This window comes from Camelus ferus, chromosome 6, assembly GCF_009834535.1.
Source record: "Camelus ferus isolate YT-003-E chromosome 6, BCGSAC_Cfer_1.0, whole genome shotgun sequence".
Classification (NCBI taxonomy): domain Eukaryota; kingdom Metazoa; phylum Chordata; class Mammalia; order Artiodactyla; family Camelidae; genus Camelus; species Camelus ferus.
Window position 1 is genome coordinate 92533128 of NC_045701.1, and position 16760 is coordinate 92549887.

The 16760-nt window shown below is 46.3% G+C and overlaps 2 protein-coding genes across 2 annotated transcripts in view; one reads left to right on the forward strand and one right to left on the reverse strand.

Moving 5' to 3' along the window:
- Window positions 1-6057: 6057 nt before the first annotated feature.
- RD3L (retinal degeneration 3 like) lies at window positions 6058-8116 on the reverse strand. Its single transcript, XM_006187936.2, has 4 exons — window positions 7937-8116; window positions 7675-7819; window positions 6980-7285; window positions 6058-6619 (listed from the first exon to the last, which is right to left on the reverse strand). The coding sequence occupies exons 3-4, from the start codon at window positions 7276-7278 to the stop codon at window positions 6322-6324; spliced, it is 597 nt and encodes a 198-aa protein (XP_006187998.1). The 5' UTR covers window positions 7279-7285; window positions 7675-7819; window positions 7937-8116; the 3' UTR covers window positions 6058-6321.
- A 5926-nt stretch (window positions 8117-14042) lies between these two features.
- TDRD9 (tudor domain containing 9) overlaps window positions 14043-16760 on the forward strand; it is a 70971-nt gene continuing 68253 nt past the window's right edge. Inside the window, exon 1 of the mRNA XM_032482795.1 lies at window positions 14043-14159. Within this exon, the coding sequence (XP_032338686.1) occupies window positions 14078-14159 (82 nt within the window). The 5' untranslated portion in view covers window positions 14043-14077. The remainder of the gene's footprint in view (window positions 14160-16760) is intronic.

Here is a 16760-nt window from a genome sequence, read left to right on the forward strand (position 1 = left end):
TTCAGGCCTGCATTCACAGACTACATCCCCCAGCGACCTCTCTCCGAGTCCTCCTTCACCCGGCTTGTTCCCGGTTCTCCAGCAGGTGTCTGTTTGGGTGTCATTTTCTCCAAGAAGCCTTCCTCGCCCCTTTCCCCCAAACTGGGTGCAAGGTGTCCCCATTTACCTGGCAGTTGTTGACCTTAACATTATAAATGCAAATCCCTTCTCTGGTTTGCTTTCCACCTCCCCACCCTGAGGTCCGTCACCGCGACCCTGCACGGGGAGGCACACGGCAGGCGCTCCATAAATGTCTGTCCCTTGCCAGCCTGGAGCGCCAAGGCTCAGATGGAGCAACCGTCAAACGCGGAGGTAGGAGAGAGGCTGGAGGCCGCGTTCTTGCACCCCTCGGGTCCGCGGATGTGGGCCCTGCCCCCAGACGGCTGAGGGGCTCCACAAGACTCCGAGGGGCTCACTTCGCTGACTTCGGACCTGGTGCGGGCTGGAGCACAACACTCCCGGCAGGCCTAGCGCGGGAGCTGGGTGGGGCCGGCGGCACGAGGTGGGGGCGGTGGGGGCGCGTGGCGCGCTCTGATTGGAGGGTTTGGAGTCGGGCGGGGCTACGGCACGCCGTAGCCGCCGGGTTCCCGCCGTCGCCGGTTCCCGCCGCTCTGACCGGCGGTTGAGGCGGCGCGGACGCCGGGTTGCGAGCATGCTGCGCAAGCTCACCCTCGACCAGATCAACGACTGGTTCACCATCGGCAAGACCGTGACCGATGTGGAGCTGCTGGGCTCGCCGCCCGTCCTCCCGGCCGACGCGGCCAGGGATGAGGCACAGCGCAGGGACGCGGCCCCCGGCGTCGGCCCCGAGGCCCCGGCTCCGGCCCAGGCCCGGCCGATGGTGCCCAGGAGGTAGGAGGCGGGAGGCTGGGGGACGGGGAGGGGACGGGGAGGGGCCGGGGGCGAGCGCAGGTGGGGGACTGCGGGGCGGGAACCTGGGCCGCCCCACACTGCTCACGGCCACGTCCCTGGTCTCCGCCGCTCTGGTGATGTCTGGCCGTCCAGAGTGAGCTGGCGACCGAACAAGCCCCCTTCCGTGGCCTGGACCAGGTGAACATCTCCCTTCCATAAGTGGAGCCGCTCCAGAGTTTGGTTCAGTTTAAAACCTTTTCATAAATAGGTTTTATTTATTTACTTATTTACTTTTAGAGCTGTTTAAGGTTACAGAAAAACAGAGCAGAAAGTGAAGTCCTGTGTACCTCCTCCGCCCCGAACAGGTTCCCTTATACTATAGTAGCATCATGCTTTACTGTGGTTTGTTTGTACAGCGACAAACCAACACGGGTACATTATTAACGTACGTCCGCAGTTAAGATGAAGGTTCACTCTTGGTGTTGTGCAGTCTGTGTGTCGTCTGTAGGTCTGGACAAAGTATAATGACATGTATCCACCTGTTAGTATCACACAGAATAGTTTCACTGCCCCCAAATCCTGTGTTCTGCCTCTTCATCCATCCTTCCTCCTCACCCCCACCTCGGACCGCCTGGCGACCACTGATGTTTTTATTATCTCTATAGTTTTGTGTTTTTCAGAATCCCTCATAGTTAGAATTGTACGGTATGAAACCTTTTCAGACCGGTTTCTTTCACTTAGTCATAGGCTGTTAAGGGTCATCCATGTCTTTTTAGGGCTTGATAGCTCGGGGTTTTTTTAGTGCTTAATAATATTCCATTGTCTGGATGTACCACATTGTTTATCAGTTCACCTACTGAAGGATATCTTGGTGGCTTCCAAGTTTTAGCAGTTACGAATAAAGCTGCTACAAACATTCCCGCACAGGTATTTGTGGGGTCAAAAATTTCAGCTCATTTGGGTAAATACCAAGGAGCAGTAATGCTGGATCTTTGCCCAGTTTTAATGCTCCTCCTTGCTTTGTTCTTTGCCGTGGCTGCTGTCAGTTAATCTGTTCATGTGATTTCAGTGGATCTAAAAAGGCAAGAGGATGCCTGTATTTTTAGGAGACCTCAATCTGCTAAGTAGAAACACCTATCTCCTCTTGAAAGCAGGCAAGTGTGGCAGTACCCCTGACTCAGAGTATCCGCATCACTGCTTGGCCCCCTCCCCCCAGGCTCAACACCCTTTACAGTTGAGAGGGTGGTTTTGTTTTTTGATTTTGTAAAGTTACTCTTATTCATTGGTTCCATCTGATCCAGTGGGCAAGCTCAGAGTCTGAGACAGGGTCTCTTGGGTTGTTTCAAGAGTCAAGTGTGACTTGGAATCTTTGGTAAGCTTGTTTCTTGGAGGCAGAGAGGGGACAGAGACCCTTGTAGAGCTGTAGCTTGGCTGTTTTGCTCACGCTTCTGCACACTTGGTTTCCTTGGGTTACTCTGGTGAATGATCCCATGGGCGCCCCCCAGACTTAATGGGAAGAACAGTATCGCTTCTAAGTAACTCACTGTGTTATTGGAATTAAGTTATTATTGACTTTGTCAGAAATGAAAAGCATAGATTTAAATGTCCTTTTAACTGCTAAGGACAAGTTTCTAAAATTTCCAGTCCTTTATGGACTGAGACAATTAAATTTTTTTTGAGGGGAGATAATTAGATTTGTTTATTTATTTATTTATTTTTGATGGAGGTGCTGGAGATCAAACCCAGGACCTTGTGCATGCTAAGCACATAATCTACCACTGAGCCGTACCCTCCCCCTGAAAATTTATTTACTTTTTATTGAAGTATAGTCAGTTTAAAATATTGTGTCAATTTCTGGTGTACAGCATAATGAATTCTAAAATCTACCTTACTCCTCTGACCAGAGCTGATTTCCCTAAGGAAAGGGTGTGTGTTTGTGTGTGTGTGCACACACACACAAGTGCACAGTCAGTCCAATACAAAGCAGCATATCCTGGCAGTTTACTGTAAAATATTTCCAGAATAAGAAGGTGTCTCACTGTGTACACTGTCATCACCCTGGTCTAAAGAAACCAGCATCATCTGTGGCCTGGATCATTGCAAAAGACTTCCATTTTTGGTCTCCTGGCTCCTGTCTTTGCCCCCAGTAATTTATTCTAGCACCTAGAAGAATACCTAGTGTGAGGTAGATGCTCAGTTAATATTTGTTGGATGAACAAATCCTTGAGCAAATATTCACACGTAAGGTTTGATGAGCATGTGCGTGACTTTCTGTGGGACAGGCGGCTGTTGGTATAGGACGGACGTAGCTCTGTCTTGCGGCCTCCAGGCTCTCCGTCTGGCACCTGGCTCACTGCCTGCTCTCACCACACTCTGGACACGCTGGCATTTTTCTGTGTCTTGAAGACAGACTCCTTTCCACTCCGGGGCTTCCACACCTACCCTTTCTTCTGCCTGGAGGGCCTGCCCTCTTCTTCCCACCCCTGCCCTGTTTCTTCCCTTGACTCCTTCCATCATTCGGGGCTCTGTTCAAATGTCTGCTCCTTGGGAAAGTCTCCAGTGACCTCCATGGCTGCAGAAGTCCTCTCCTGCCTTCTTGCCCAGGCTCTCTCACCGCCTTTAATGTTTCTTCCTCCTCTAAAGCACTTATCTGCCCCAATTCTTGTTTGTTTGTGATGTGTTTTTGGCTCCTCCACCATCTCGGGGGGACTAGAGTGATTCTGAGGCTTCTGGCTTGTAGAATTGGATGGGTAGGTGGTGGTGTCATTTCCTGACAAATGACTAGAAAACACTAATTGAAGAGTTTAGAGAGTTATGTTTTTAGTTGTGTGTATGTTGTTTTGATTGCTTTGATCCTTTCCTGAATTTTTAAAATCCTTTTAGGAAACACAGCTCTGTGATTTTGGTTTTGAGCTTGTTGATTTTCAGTTGCCTGTGAGCATCTAAGAGGAGGTGTCGAGTAGGCAGTTGGCTGTATGTAGTTGGAGCTCAGAGGGTAAGCTGGGGCTGGAGGTGGTGTGGGGGCCTGATGGGCTGACGGGAGTCCGAGCTCTGCCGTTCACTGACTCTGCAAGGTTGACGAAGCCTTCCAATAGGTGGAGGCTGTTTGCTCTTCTGTCACATGGACTAACATCTCCTACTTTCAAATTTAAGGTTAAATGAGAGTGTTAAATGAGTGCTTATCACAGTGCCTAGCGTGTAAAAGAACGACTTTGATGTCACTAAATGGGTTAGGCTGGTAGGTAAGGCCCGTTTTGAGAGCTTACCTGATGTCAGGCTATCAGAGCACTTCTACGTGGATGAGTGTGTTTACTCCTCACTAGTCCCTGGGTAAAATTTTGGCTACTGTGATAAGACTGCTTTAACTTACAAAGCATACCTGAAGCTCCCCCAGCAGTCCTCTCCCCCGTCTGCACCCCCTTGATATTTTAAACCCTCATTCCTTTGCTGATTTTAGGTACTATAAATAGCACAGTGTGTCAAAGTGTGAATCTGTTAACATTCAGGAAGTTATTTATGTTATAACTTATATTTGATTTGTAGATTTTCTAGAAACAACTGTAGTTTTAAATTACATACATGGTTTGAAACATGGTTATTAGGTTATTACCAAAAGCAAAACTGAGGGGTAGAAACTCAGAACACCAGAACTCACTGTATTTTCCACCCCCTTTTAAAGTCTGGTTATAGAATTGATTCACTACATCGTGGGTGACTTAGAGTGGGGTGGGGTTCGTTTTCATCCTGGGCTAGTGGGATGACTAGCAGTCTACAGCTTCTTCAGTCACTGTGAGCTTTTTGATAGGGGTTAATAAAAAACTACTTTCTGTCTGAACAGGGAGGGTGGCCCTTTCTTGAAAGTGCTGTGAACTCAATCCTGTCTTTTGTTCAGTGGCTGTTTGAGGTGCCTTGGAAGGAGAGTGAAATGCTGGGGGCCTCTTCCTGGTGTATTTCCTGATATACGTGGTGAGGCTGCCAGTTCTAGTGCTGGGTTTCATAGACAAAGTCCAAGTTCCGTTTAAAACAAAAATTCTGTCCTCGTCATTAAAGCCATAATATTGAAGCTCTTGTTTGCTGTTTTCTGTATTCACTGCACAGTAAGCGCTTGTGCACCGGGGAACCTCTCTCTCTCCCACAAATAGTTTCCACTCTACGAAATCTCGCAGTGATTAAAGGAGCCAGAGATTGTTGTGTCATGAAAACAGAACAGAAAGGGACAGGAACGAGAGGTGTTTTTTATTTTAAATCCACATGAGGCTATGTTTACCTTGTCTTTTTATACCCTGGTCAGGTTGACGACATTTACTACATGGTTAGGACTGAAGACCAAATTGAGGCCATTTCAGAATAATGCAGAGGTCAGCCAAGAGTGCAGGGAAGGGCGCAGTCGAAGGGGGTTTTCTCTAGAGTGTGTATTTAGTTCCCACCTTGGACTTTTTTTTTTTCTTCTTTTAGATGAAAAAAAAAAAAACCCACCGGAATAATCTCCAAATATAAAGTTATGGATATTAGGTTCCTTAGACTGACTTTTAAGAATGGTTAAGATTCTAAGTCTTTGTCTTAAAAATAAATCTAATGAATAGTTTCCTACCTTGATGAAATTATGAGAGGTTAAATTTTGTATATTAAATATTTTGCTATTTTATTTTTTCCATTTAAAAATTTACATATATGTACATCTCATTGTTTCTAAGAAATATTTTGCTATTTTAAATGAACATAACATCAGTTTAAATTATAGGTCAGCATTGATTGCTTTTCTTTGAGAGTAGCAGTTACTAATGTTGTCAGACCAGTCATTTCTTTTGACCCTTTTAGTATAGAGCTGTGGTTTTTATGCTTTCCCTTAACGTTGTGATCAAGAGTGAATCTGAGCTTGGGGATGAAGCACTGCTTTGTTTTCAAACCGCATGCAATATTTCCTTCCTCACTGCGGTCACCCCTTCCCCCACAGGCAGTGACTGGTTCAGTGCCAAAGTGTGAAGACAAGATTCACAGTAGTCATTTATTTTATTCTGTACACAGCTTCTAGAATAAAAGTCAAAGTTAATGTCTAAGTAATTTGTCTAATTTCATACTTTATACTTTCTTTTTTTTCATGCTTTGAACTTTCATACAAATTTCTTATTTCAAATTTCAAAGTAAAATGCCTTACTTCCTGTGAGATGTTTGAGGTATAAGAAAGTACTTCAAACATTTTTTCAAAATATTTAGGAAGCACTTTAGTTAAAAGCATACTGTTCAAAGAAAACATTGCATTTTTAGAATGGTTAAAAAAGGAACACTATTTAAAACACAGGCTACATACAGGAATGTTAACTTCTGAGCTTGCAACAGAGACAAACGTGGTGTCACATTACTTCCTCTTACCCTTGACCCTAAGAGTTCTGATACTAAGTTGGTCATAAGGATTGCCTGGGTTACGGTAATTTAACTTGACGGGTAGTAATGTGGGAGGTTCCATACTCTGTGTGAGAATGCTGGGAGCCGGTTCCTTGTGGTTCTGTCCACGTAACTGGAAATAGTGGGTATTTCCTCTTTGCCTGGACTCCTGGCGTTTTCACCTGGGATCGCAGAAGGAACAGGACAGTCTGTGCTCCGTGACTGTTCCAGGCCCTCTCGCTGACTGCCTCTGTCAGTGCTACTTAAGAAGTCTTTCAGAACTTGCTTGAAGATGTAGACGATTTCCCATGGCAGTACGTCATTTTCTGCTAAAACTTCTCGAAATCTAGGGGCAAAGCAGTTATAAATATTGACTTCAGAAAATTTCTCTTGTCATTTCCCTTTATCTCCAAAATTCAGCTCACATAATGTAGTCATATAGTAGTTACCCACTTTTTGAGTAATCTGCACATTGCTTTAAAATTTTGTTTCTAATAAAGAAATTTTGTGACTTTAAAACATTTCCTAGCCAGTGGGATATCAGCAGATATTTTTGTCCAGCCTATCTTTAGGGATTTTGGTTGCTGGGTACTTGACACACATGGCTAAAGCATTTACATGGTAGAACACAATTTCCAGTCTAAATATGCGAGGAGCTTAGACTTGGCAGTGGCACAGGTGACAGGGAGAGAATGCAGCCCCTCACCTGCTGAGCACAGTTGCAGCTTGGTGCGGCTGAACTTGTGAGCAGAGGACTTCCAGTTGTCTTTGCTCAGTAGCTGGGATGGCCGCCTGGGGACTCTGGTAGTTTCTCAGCCAGGTGTAATCCCCACCTGTTTTCCTCACTCTCTGCTCGTTTTCGATCTCTTGTGTTAATCTCTCTCTCTCCTTTAGATGCCATTTTAGTTCCCGAAGCAGAGTCTTTGCCACCACATCTGAGTCAGGATAGTGCTTGGGTCTGTAGGATTCGTATTTTGGCCATTTCATCCAGCCAAAAAGTGGCATTTTTAGCCTATGGAAATACTCTCACTTGTTTATTTGCATAAAATGTTATGGTTCTGATGATCAAATACTTATTTCTTTACAGTAAATTTGCCAGAAAAGTGCATGAATTTTTCACTGGTTAGATACACAGGTCAAAATAAGATTAGAGTGGATTAGAGTCTTTTAATTTCTAACTAGGTCATTGCCAAAAACCAGGCTTTGAAAATACTTTAGTGTAGGAGCTAAGCAGAAACGAAATACACAGAGATAATCTACAGACTGAACGTTTTCTGAAAGTAACACTAATACTTGCTATTAAAAGTTCTTAGGACGCTTTACAGTATTAGCATATAGGAAAGTGCTATCTACAAACATACTTTGAACTTACATTCTGTGCAGAAAAGGTTTAAGGCTTACCTGTGAAGCTGATGGATTCGATGCGGTGACGTTGCCACAGAGTGAACTTGAGCTGGTGGTGAAGCCGTGTTTCACTCGGGGCATATGTTACCCTCCAGGATGCGTCCTCTGTTGAAGCAGTGAGCCTCCTGTACCCACTGAAACTCTGTTTGAAATAAATAACTTTCTATGTTAGGAATGAGGCTGTGATGTTTTCGTTTGGAGAGAATGCTCATTAATTCACCTTGTAAGTAAGCTAGAGGAAATGACAAAAATAACTTACTATTTAATCTTTACAAATTATATAATGGTCTGCCTTTTGAATGTAGCTCAGTCTACTTGGAAAAGATGCCGGCAGCTATGGATTCTGTCCTAAATGCGTTTGGACGTGTCTTTGGTGAAGGGACGAAGACGGGCTGTGGGAAGCAGCGCAGATGCGCTCCCGGCTTCGGGGAAGGCTGCCACGTGCTGCTGCGCTGTGCGTGGCTGCGGGGCGCGGGCTCGGCGCTGTGTCTCTGTGCCCGAGAGCAGAGCTCTAAAAATAACCGTGTTGCTTTTATTCTTCAGCTTAACTCTCAGGCCATTTAGAAGCCAGGTCACTGTTCCCTCTAGTGAAAGCAGGAAAAATAGATCAGACTTGACTATTGGCAAAATATATGTTCTAAGAAAGCTCATCACAGTTGAACAAAATAGGCAAAGAATGCTGATATCAGTCATGTGTGAAATATTTAATAAATGTTACATTTTGTACACCTTCTTTCTTTCTAAATAGTAGTTAATTTTGTATATTTAAGGAAGTTGTAATGCCTGAGGACATTATGTACGTTTAAGTAGAAAACTTTAAAATATACTTTAGAATCTCTAAAAACACGGTGATAAGGCAATAACAGATAAAGGTCAGGAAAAAAGGTCTTTATACATAAGAATGTATAAAGTTCAAAATCTTCTAATTCATTATAGAAAATCATTTTCATGTTTGTTTTGGAGCTGAACGTGGAACTGATACTTACGGTTTGGGCGAGTACTGATGGGTGAGGGTCTTTATTGTGCCGATTTTCAGTTCTCTTGTATGTCTTTTGCTTGAGAGTGGACAGGTTCTTTCCTCTCTGGTTCTGTGTAAAATGACTACATGGTGGCTTTTCCTTTTATAATATTTGTTTCTTCTGTTGCTTTTTCCTTCAAATGAACTGTGAAGACTAGACCTCGTTTGCATAAGACCTGCGTGCCACGCAGATCAAGATGACGTGCGGTCATCCTGTGGCTCCTGTTCCTTGTGCGTTAGAAGGAGCCAGATGTCAGGATTCATTATCTGCAACTTGAAGGTTTTCACGTTATGTTACATGTAGTCTCTGAAAAGGAAGGGAGTTAAGTTTATTGTGACAGGACTGTCCTACCAGATTTCCTACTAAAATTTCAATGAATCTGCCTATGAAATGGTAATAGAACATCAAAAATGTTCTGGATATGGAGCACGAACCAGATTTCTGTCCCAGCCCTGTGCAGGCTGGCACTGCCCTTTCTTCCTGGACTGACCGCCCTGCGCGTGCTGGGCTCCCTCTGAACATTCAGCTTTGGTCACACTGACTCCCTTCTGGGATGCTTATTTCTCTTTTCCAGGTGCCCACATTATAATTCTCTTTTTCAGGGCCCAGTTTAAATACCAACTAATTTTTGACTCTGTCTGAGGGAAAGCATGAGTTTTCCCTTGGCCCTCCTGTTCCTTTGAACTCTGGTTTTATTTCTCTTTACTGTTAAACTTACAGAGAAACTGGTCAATGTTTTTGTTCTCTCTTCTCCCTGTTTTCTGATCCTTTCCAGCTAGATTCCACTCTGTCCTCCGCTGTAACTGCTGGCTCTCATTCACTCACGGATGTTTTGGCTGGGCCAGGGCTGGTGAGGGACTGGGCTCAGCAGGGACCCGGACAGATCTGCTGTCTGCCCTCACGGGGCTGGTCTTTAGTGGGAAGGCAGCACGAATGCACAGACCACTGCCGGTCCACGTGGAGGCCAGGGAAAGCCTTTCTAGGTAGGGATGCGCTTTGAGCAGAGATCTAAAGATGACAGACTAGGCTGTCTCCCTCCTTAATTTGACTTATTTAACGCCTGTCTTGCTATGGAGACTGTTGCTCAAGTGTGACCTTCACAGGACTTTTCTGACCACCTTGGCTCACATTTAGGACATTTTCCTTTAATGATACTTATGTAAACCAATTTTCCTAGTGCTTAGGGTGTGCTACTTGTAATACTGTAAATTTTATTTTTTCTGTCCATGTCCTGAGAGTGTTAGCTTGAAATAGAACCCGAATATCGTTCTCTGATGACAGCAGTTCCCCTACTACCGTGTAGACAGAGAACGTAAATATTTGTAGACCAAGGTGAGGACGTACTTTTGTATTAATCCTTCCTGCTTACCATGGTATAACCAGATTAATGTTGGATTTTATTTATCAAACATTTTAGTAAGTTGAATAAGTGAATTGTTTCTAGTAAATTGCAGCTTAGGCTATTTTGTGTGGAAGACGAGAAGGTTATTAAACTATGAAGCAGTCAGGTTAATTGCTTTTTGGTCACCATCGTGGTTTTTTAGGCCACATCTTCTTAGCTGAATAGTAGACATTTTTATAAGACTCAGGGTGAAATAGGACCATATCATTCATAATGTACCTGTTTGTAAAATTTTCGGATGAGTAAGGAACGTATGAAAGTCTGGAAAGACAGCATTTTGGAATCTGGAAGGGTGAGCTCCGGAGCCAGGCGGTGGGCGTGTGGTGTCAGGGCCGCTGCGCGCGGGGCTCAGCGGCGCCAGGCTGCAGCCGGAGGGGGGTTCATCGTAAGGAGACTGGTAGCCTTCTGTTTTTAATTCATTTGCTACTGAATTAAAGGTTCTGGATTATTGGGGTTTTTTTTGGCTATTGAAACGCAGTTAATATTTGAGAAACTATGATGTTAACTTTCTTTACCACTATTAGTCATCTTTAAAGTATTTTAATTAGAGCACATTAAGACATACACTTTTTAAAGGTTAAAGTCGTATTTCTGTTGGCTCATGTCTTAGTGACGTAGTAAGGGGACCCTTCGTTCACTCCTGTGTCGTGAGTTGCAGACGTTTGGTGTCGAGTGTGTGCTCTTCTTGCCCTTTAACCTTTATAGATGTTGTTCATAAGTTTTATAATTTAGTTTATTGATATTTTCCTTTTGTCATTTCCTTTTTTGTGCTCTTAATTTAAGGCCTTCTCTACTCCAAAGTTATACTATACAGAAGAAGATTAGCTTTTTAGGCTTAAACAAGTAAGTCCCTGGGTGTTGAGTTGGTTTGGAATTGGTTTGAGATTGGTGTGGGGAATGGGGTCCCCAGCTTGGATAACCATCCTCCAAAGTGATTGCTCCACCCAGATTTCCTCTTTCCTTGTGTGCCGAGTAACTGCAGGGTGACCTGGGCATTTTGCATGTTGTATAATGGGGCTCTGGGCCTTGTTTAAGTTCTGTGGGGAATGCAGCTGACCAGCAGTGTTCAGGCTGCGGGTTCCAACCAGCCTTTTGTGGGCCGTGGATTCAAGGTCCATCCAGTAGTCACAGCCTTTGCAGTGCACCGTGCCACCTGGTGGCCATCCTGTAGCTCAGTGCTCAAAACCTGATGGGAAGGCTGGAGGTCAGAGAGGGCACCGCCAGCCCCGGGGGTGAGCCCAGCAGTTCCTGAATGGCCTCAGGTGCCTGCGATTTCCTGGGTGCTCTCCGCCACTGGGCCTCCCTGTTTTGGTCTTCTGGCTGGAAGATGGGGGCTTTATTGCGCTGCTCTGCTAACTACTTCTTGCAGTGGTATCCACCTATATCTGCATCCCAGGCCAAGCAGTGAGAGCACAGAGAAAGAAAAAAGGCAGAGAGTTTGCCCCGCCCTCTTAGAGAGGGGACCCCTGGAGTTGGATGCTCCTGCTGCCCCTGGTGTGTAAGAGAGTGGACAAGAGAAAGCAGGGCACTGCCCCATTTTGAGCGCTTGGGCTCCTCTTCCCTGCCCCTGGGCGCACTGCCTGTGCCAGGGCCTGCGTCTATGTCTGCGGTGCGGGCGGCTCAGGTCAGGGGCTGCTGGGTTAGAAAATGACAAACTTGTGCTGCTGGTTTGGTGGTGCTCTGAACTCGGGTCCTCTTCCCCAGCCTCCCTGTCACCTTTACTCTTCAGAGCCCTCCAGTAGCTGCAGGCGTTCTGTCCAGGTTGACAGCTTCATTCTGTGGGCGGTACGGGGTGCAGGGTGCTTACTTGATCTTACCAGAAGCTGGAACCTTGGGTCATTCTTGACTCCTTTTTTCCTCGTGTCCCATGTCTAGTATGCCGTCTTATTCTTTGGGCCCCACTGTCACTGCTGCCACTCTAGTCCAGGCCGCATCGTCTCTCTCCTTGGTTACTGTGGTGGTCAGGGGTGGGCTCTCAGCTTCTGCTGTGTCTGGGCCCTGTCACCCCCCCCCCACCTCACCTGGTTAGAGCCATCCTGTTAAAATAGGAGTCAGATATCACTACTTCTCTGCTTCTGCTCAAAACCATCTCATCCAGAGCAAAACCCCAAATCTTTAGCCCCTGCCGGTCCTCCAGTACTCTCTTCCCCATCCCCCGGCTCTTCCCCACCTCTTGTGCCCTCCCCTGCCTCCCCTCTGGGCTGTGCCTGCTGGAGCCTAAGGGACCTCCAGACTGTCCCCTGCACGTTTTTGCCTCAGGGGTCCTGCTTTCCAGCGACCGATTCCCTTGCAGAGCTGCCCGGTTCTTCTTCGCATCTCTGCCAGGATGTCCTGGTGTTCTCACCCTGTCTCCTCTCCTGTCCCTGTATTTCTTTTTATTACTGTCTAACATACTCCATGTTTTACTTCCTTTCTTTCCCGCAGTGAGGCTGTAAGCTTCATGAGGACAGTCTGCTAACTGCTTTATCCCAGGTCCTTAGAACAGTGCCTGGCATGGAGTTGGCTCTTAATTATTGATTTGTTGAGTGAATTGAGTGAGTATCATGCAAACAGTAACCAGAGAGTGCTGATGTGACTGTTAATATCAGGCAAAAGTAGGCTTTAATGTAAATGGTGTTTTATTAAACCTCTAATTTCAAGAATCGGTATTATACAATCTTTTCTGATAGCAGTGCATTCAAATTAGACGTTGATAACAAACACATAATTGACAGCATGTTTTGCATATCACAGCAATTGCCTTTGTTCAGTTCATGTTTTGGACATTTTTGTCTCTTCTTTGGCAATGGCATATATTTGGTAAGAGTGTGCCACAGCTTAGCGTGGCGCTCTGCCGTTCATGTTTTTTAGGAGTTAACTATTACAAACATTATGAAGAGGTATTCTTTCTCCCTGGAGGGTCCTTTATACCCTTACTTGGTTTTATTTTCCCTTCATATCACTAGTGAGCATGTTGCATGTCTATTGTGTCTCCTTCACTCAAATGCTGGCTTGATGAGGGCAAGGACTTTGCTGACGGCTGTGGCTCTGGGTCTAAGACAGAGCTCGAGCGTGCTGGAGAAAAGTAAGTATTTGCTGAGTGAATGAATGCTTTGCTGGCGAGGAGGAGAACTTCCCTCTCCTCTTCTAGGTTCCTCTGGCTGGTCTAAGAATTAAATTGACGTGAGACAGGTTAACAGGAGAATATCAAATTTAATTTTATATGAACACTAACCCCGCATACAGTAGAGGTTTAAAGACCTCAAGAAAGGTAAAAGGAGGTATATAAGACATCCTCAGCTAAGGAATGGGACAGGGGCTTCCAGGGACAGGAGGGTCATTTCCAGAACAATATGAAGGTACTTGCATGTTTGCCTTGCTATATAGAAGGGGCCACTTAGGTAGAATTTCTCTCTGGTAATCACTTTTTTTCTGGGAAAAATTCCCAATTTAAATTCTTCTAGGTAGTTAGGGCAGGGACAGTATTCTCTCTTGAACTCTCAGGGCCTTAACTGACTTTAGTTCAAAGTACTCGTGCAGAAGTGGCACATTCTAGGGGCTCGTTCTGAAGCCCTGCAGCCTCTGCATGGGGCTGTGCATGTGCTGCCTCTGCTGCGGCTGCCGCTGCTCTCGGGGAGCTGCACAGGGACAATTGTCCGCCTGTTTGGAGTTTCGGTAGGTGCTGGTAGATTGCCCTGTGGGATAAACGGCCATACTCACTCACCACCCTCTCCTCATAATCTAAGAATATTCGTTCATTTTGCCAATTTGGAGGATGAAAAAAAGTTTCTCGTTGTTTTAACTTGCATCTATTTGGTGACTGTGAATTTGAGTGTATTTTCATTTGTTTATTGACAGTTCGCATTTTTTCCTTCTAGAAGTTAATGTAAAAGTAACTAAGAATTCCTCCAGCATTTGGGAATTTCTTGGCTTTTTGTAAAGAGTATATATACTAACTTTTAATATTCTTTGCAGGCCACTTAGCCAGACGAGCCCAGAAATGGAGTATATTAACAAATACAGACAGCTTGAAGCACAAGAATTGGATATGTATGGCAGTGATCATTCAAGCAGGGGGCCAGGTAAACAGGCGTCTTTAAATATCGTAAAATATGATGCGTGAGTTGTTCACACCTTAAAACATTAAGTTCTTAAAAGTCTTCAAGGAATGTGGTATTGTGTCAATAAAGAATCCATGCCGCTTCCTAATTCAGGATTTTTTTGGGAGGGGGGTGAATATATGATGGTTGTAAATTGCTCTTTTTTTTCTCTCAAGTATAGTTTCTCAATAGTCTGTTCTTTGGAAGACTAATAATGGTCCCTTACTTTACTGTTAATTAGAATTACTTAAAATTGTTAAAAATTATTATAGTTTTTAAACAACAATAAATGTATTAAAACAATTTTAAATAATGCAGAAATCTGTAAAATAAAAGGTAAAAGTGTGAGTATATGGTTTCTTTCTCTGAGCTGATTATCTCATTAGCACTAGGCCCTAGTCGTATGGCAGAAGTCAGGTTTTGGTTTTTTGCCATATAAAAGGTCTGCCACTGTAGACTTCCTGCCAATTCGATCAGGAAGTCCCGCCTCCTGTCCTCTTACCCTGTGTACATGTGGTCAGGCTTAGGGGCGGAAGTTGGGGTCAGAGTAGTATTTACCTCCTTGTTTTTGCGTTTTTAACAGTTATGAAATACAGCCCACATGTAATAGAATATTCATCCTTGTTCTTGGGATTTGTCTGGGTTTTTTGACAGTGTGGAATATTGGTATCTTCATCAGTTCTGGAAAACTCTGAGCCGTTACCTGTGCCCCACTCTCTCGCTTAGCTCTGTGTTCATGTTTTCGGTCACTGTACTGTGTTCAGGTTGGTTTCTCATTGTTAGCCTTTCGCCCAAGGCGGAAGCGGCTTCCACTCCTAGTCTCCCTCTCCGGGCTCCTGCCTTGTTAGACTTTGGCCTGGTGTCTCCTCTCTGGCTCACCATTCCTTCCGTTTTCCTAAGATGATGTTTGTATATTTCATTAAGCGTCTCTAGTTGCCCTCAGGAGGAGTATTGTCTGAACAACTCAGTGTGTTACTACCAGAAGTTGTGTGTCCTCCATCCAGCATTGACTTATGCTAGGAAAAGCACAACACGGTGCTCAGAAGAACTTCCGTTTCCTCATGGCTTATCTGAGGGAAGCCTTGGAAGCCTCGTAGATACCAGTGAGCAGAGGAGCGGTGATTCTGGCTGTGTGGGGGCATGTGCAGCTTTGACAGAGGCCCGACAAACTGTATGTGTTACTGTGGAGAGACGCCATTGTTTACTGCTTCCCTCTGGGGAGGTGTGTCGTTTTCAGATGACTCGATGATGCGGCCCTTCTGTCACACCCATGCACAGTGGCGCTGGGGCCCGCGCACAGATCCTGCTGTGTAGCTAGGGCATGAATGAGCCCCTGCCAGTCGAGTGTCTGCTCTCATAACTCCTGACTTGGATTCCTGTCTGAAGCTGCTGTTGCTTCCTCTGTCCACGGCATCTTAATGTATTTGGAGCTTTTCACCAGGGGGTTGCGTCCAGCTTTGGCTGCACTTGGAGTCACTCAGTGTTCATCATGATGTGTGTCAGTGCCTGTATGAGGCACCAAAGGTATAAACTTAAAAGACTTTGTCCCTTCTCTCATGGAGATTTCATTTAATCATGTAGTTACACAGGTGACTGCTTTTGAAGGTAAGTGCTCTGAAAGATAGCTCTGTGAGGAATGAGGACAAGGGATCCTGACCTGAGCAGGGAGGTCGGGAGAGTTACAGTTGAGCCTGGAGCTGGAGACTTAGTGGAGGTTGCACAGGCAGGCGGGACAGGCGGGGGCGTGCAGCGGGCCTGTGCCAGGAGGAGCCTGGTGCCCGGCCCTGGTGCAGGGGGACCCGAGATATTGCTGGGGTGGGTTGGCCTCGGCAGGATCTGTTGTAGGCTGAGTAATAGCGCTCCGTAGAGGTTCCCGTCCCAATCCCCAGCATATGTGGCTGTTAGGTCACGTGGTGAGAGGGTTTGCCACTCCGATCGAGTTGGGGAGCCTGTGTGGGGAGCTTGTCCGGTGGGCCAGTGTCTTTACAGCTGGTGGGAGAGGCAGCGGGAGGCCCAGAGCCAGCAGCAGGAGGTGTGGCAGGAAGCTGTGGGAAAGGGGCAGTGAGCCGGGGAGGGATGACGGGGCCTCCAGGGCACCAGTCCTGACAGCTTGCAGACTCCTGGCAGTCGGCACTAGGGGAGCCTGGCCGTGCGCATCTGTGGTCCGTGCGGGAGCAGCAGCCTGGCCGGTGGGGCCGGGCGGGGCCGAGGCACCGGGGCTGCCGGGCCTGTGGTCTCAGTGCCCAGAGCACGGGGAGCTGCTGAAGTTCTAGGCCTCTCTTGGGCGGAGTGTGAAGGGAGGAGAGGTGTCCCGTGATTAGACTTCTCTTTGAAAGACCACTCTGGCTGCCCTGGAGGGACTGGATTAGAGTGGCCAGAGCAGGACCTGAGGGGAGAGTCAGGAGGAGTTGCCCTTGTCCAGGTGAGACTGGAGGGAGATGGCGGGGTGATGGCGGCGAGGTGGGGAGCAGTGGTGAGATGGACAGGACAGGGCCTGGTGACACGTGGATTCAGGTGGGAGGGAGGAGAGGGGCCGCGGGAAGCCAGAAGGTGCCCTGTGTTGTTGGAGCACGCGGCGAGGCT

Coding starts and splice junctions, on each gene's coding strand:
- RD3L (XM_006187936.2), bottom strand. CDS start 7,278: ATGCCACTTTTTGGCTGGATGAAATGGCCAAAATACGAATCCTACAGA. Junction 6,620..6,979: donor GCTGCAACTGTGCTCAGCAG/GTGAGGGGCTGC, acceptor CTTTGCCCCTAG/ATTTCGAGAAGTTTTAGCAG.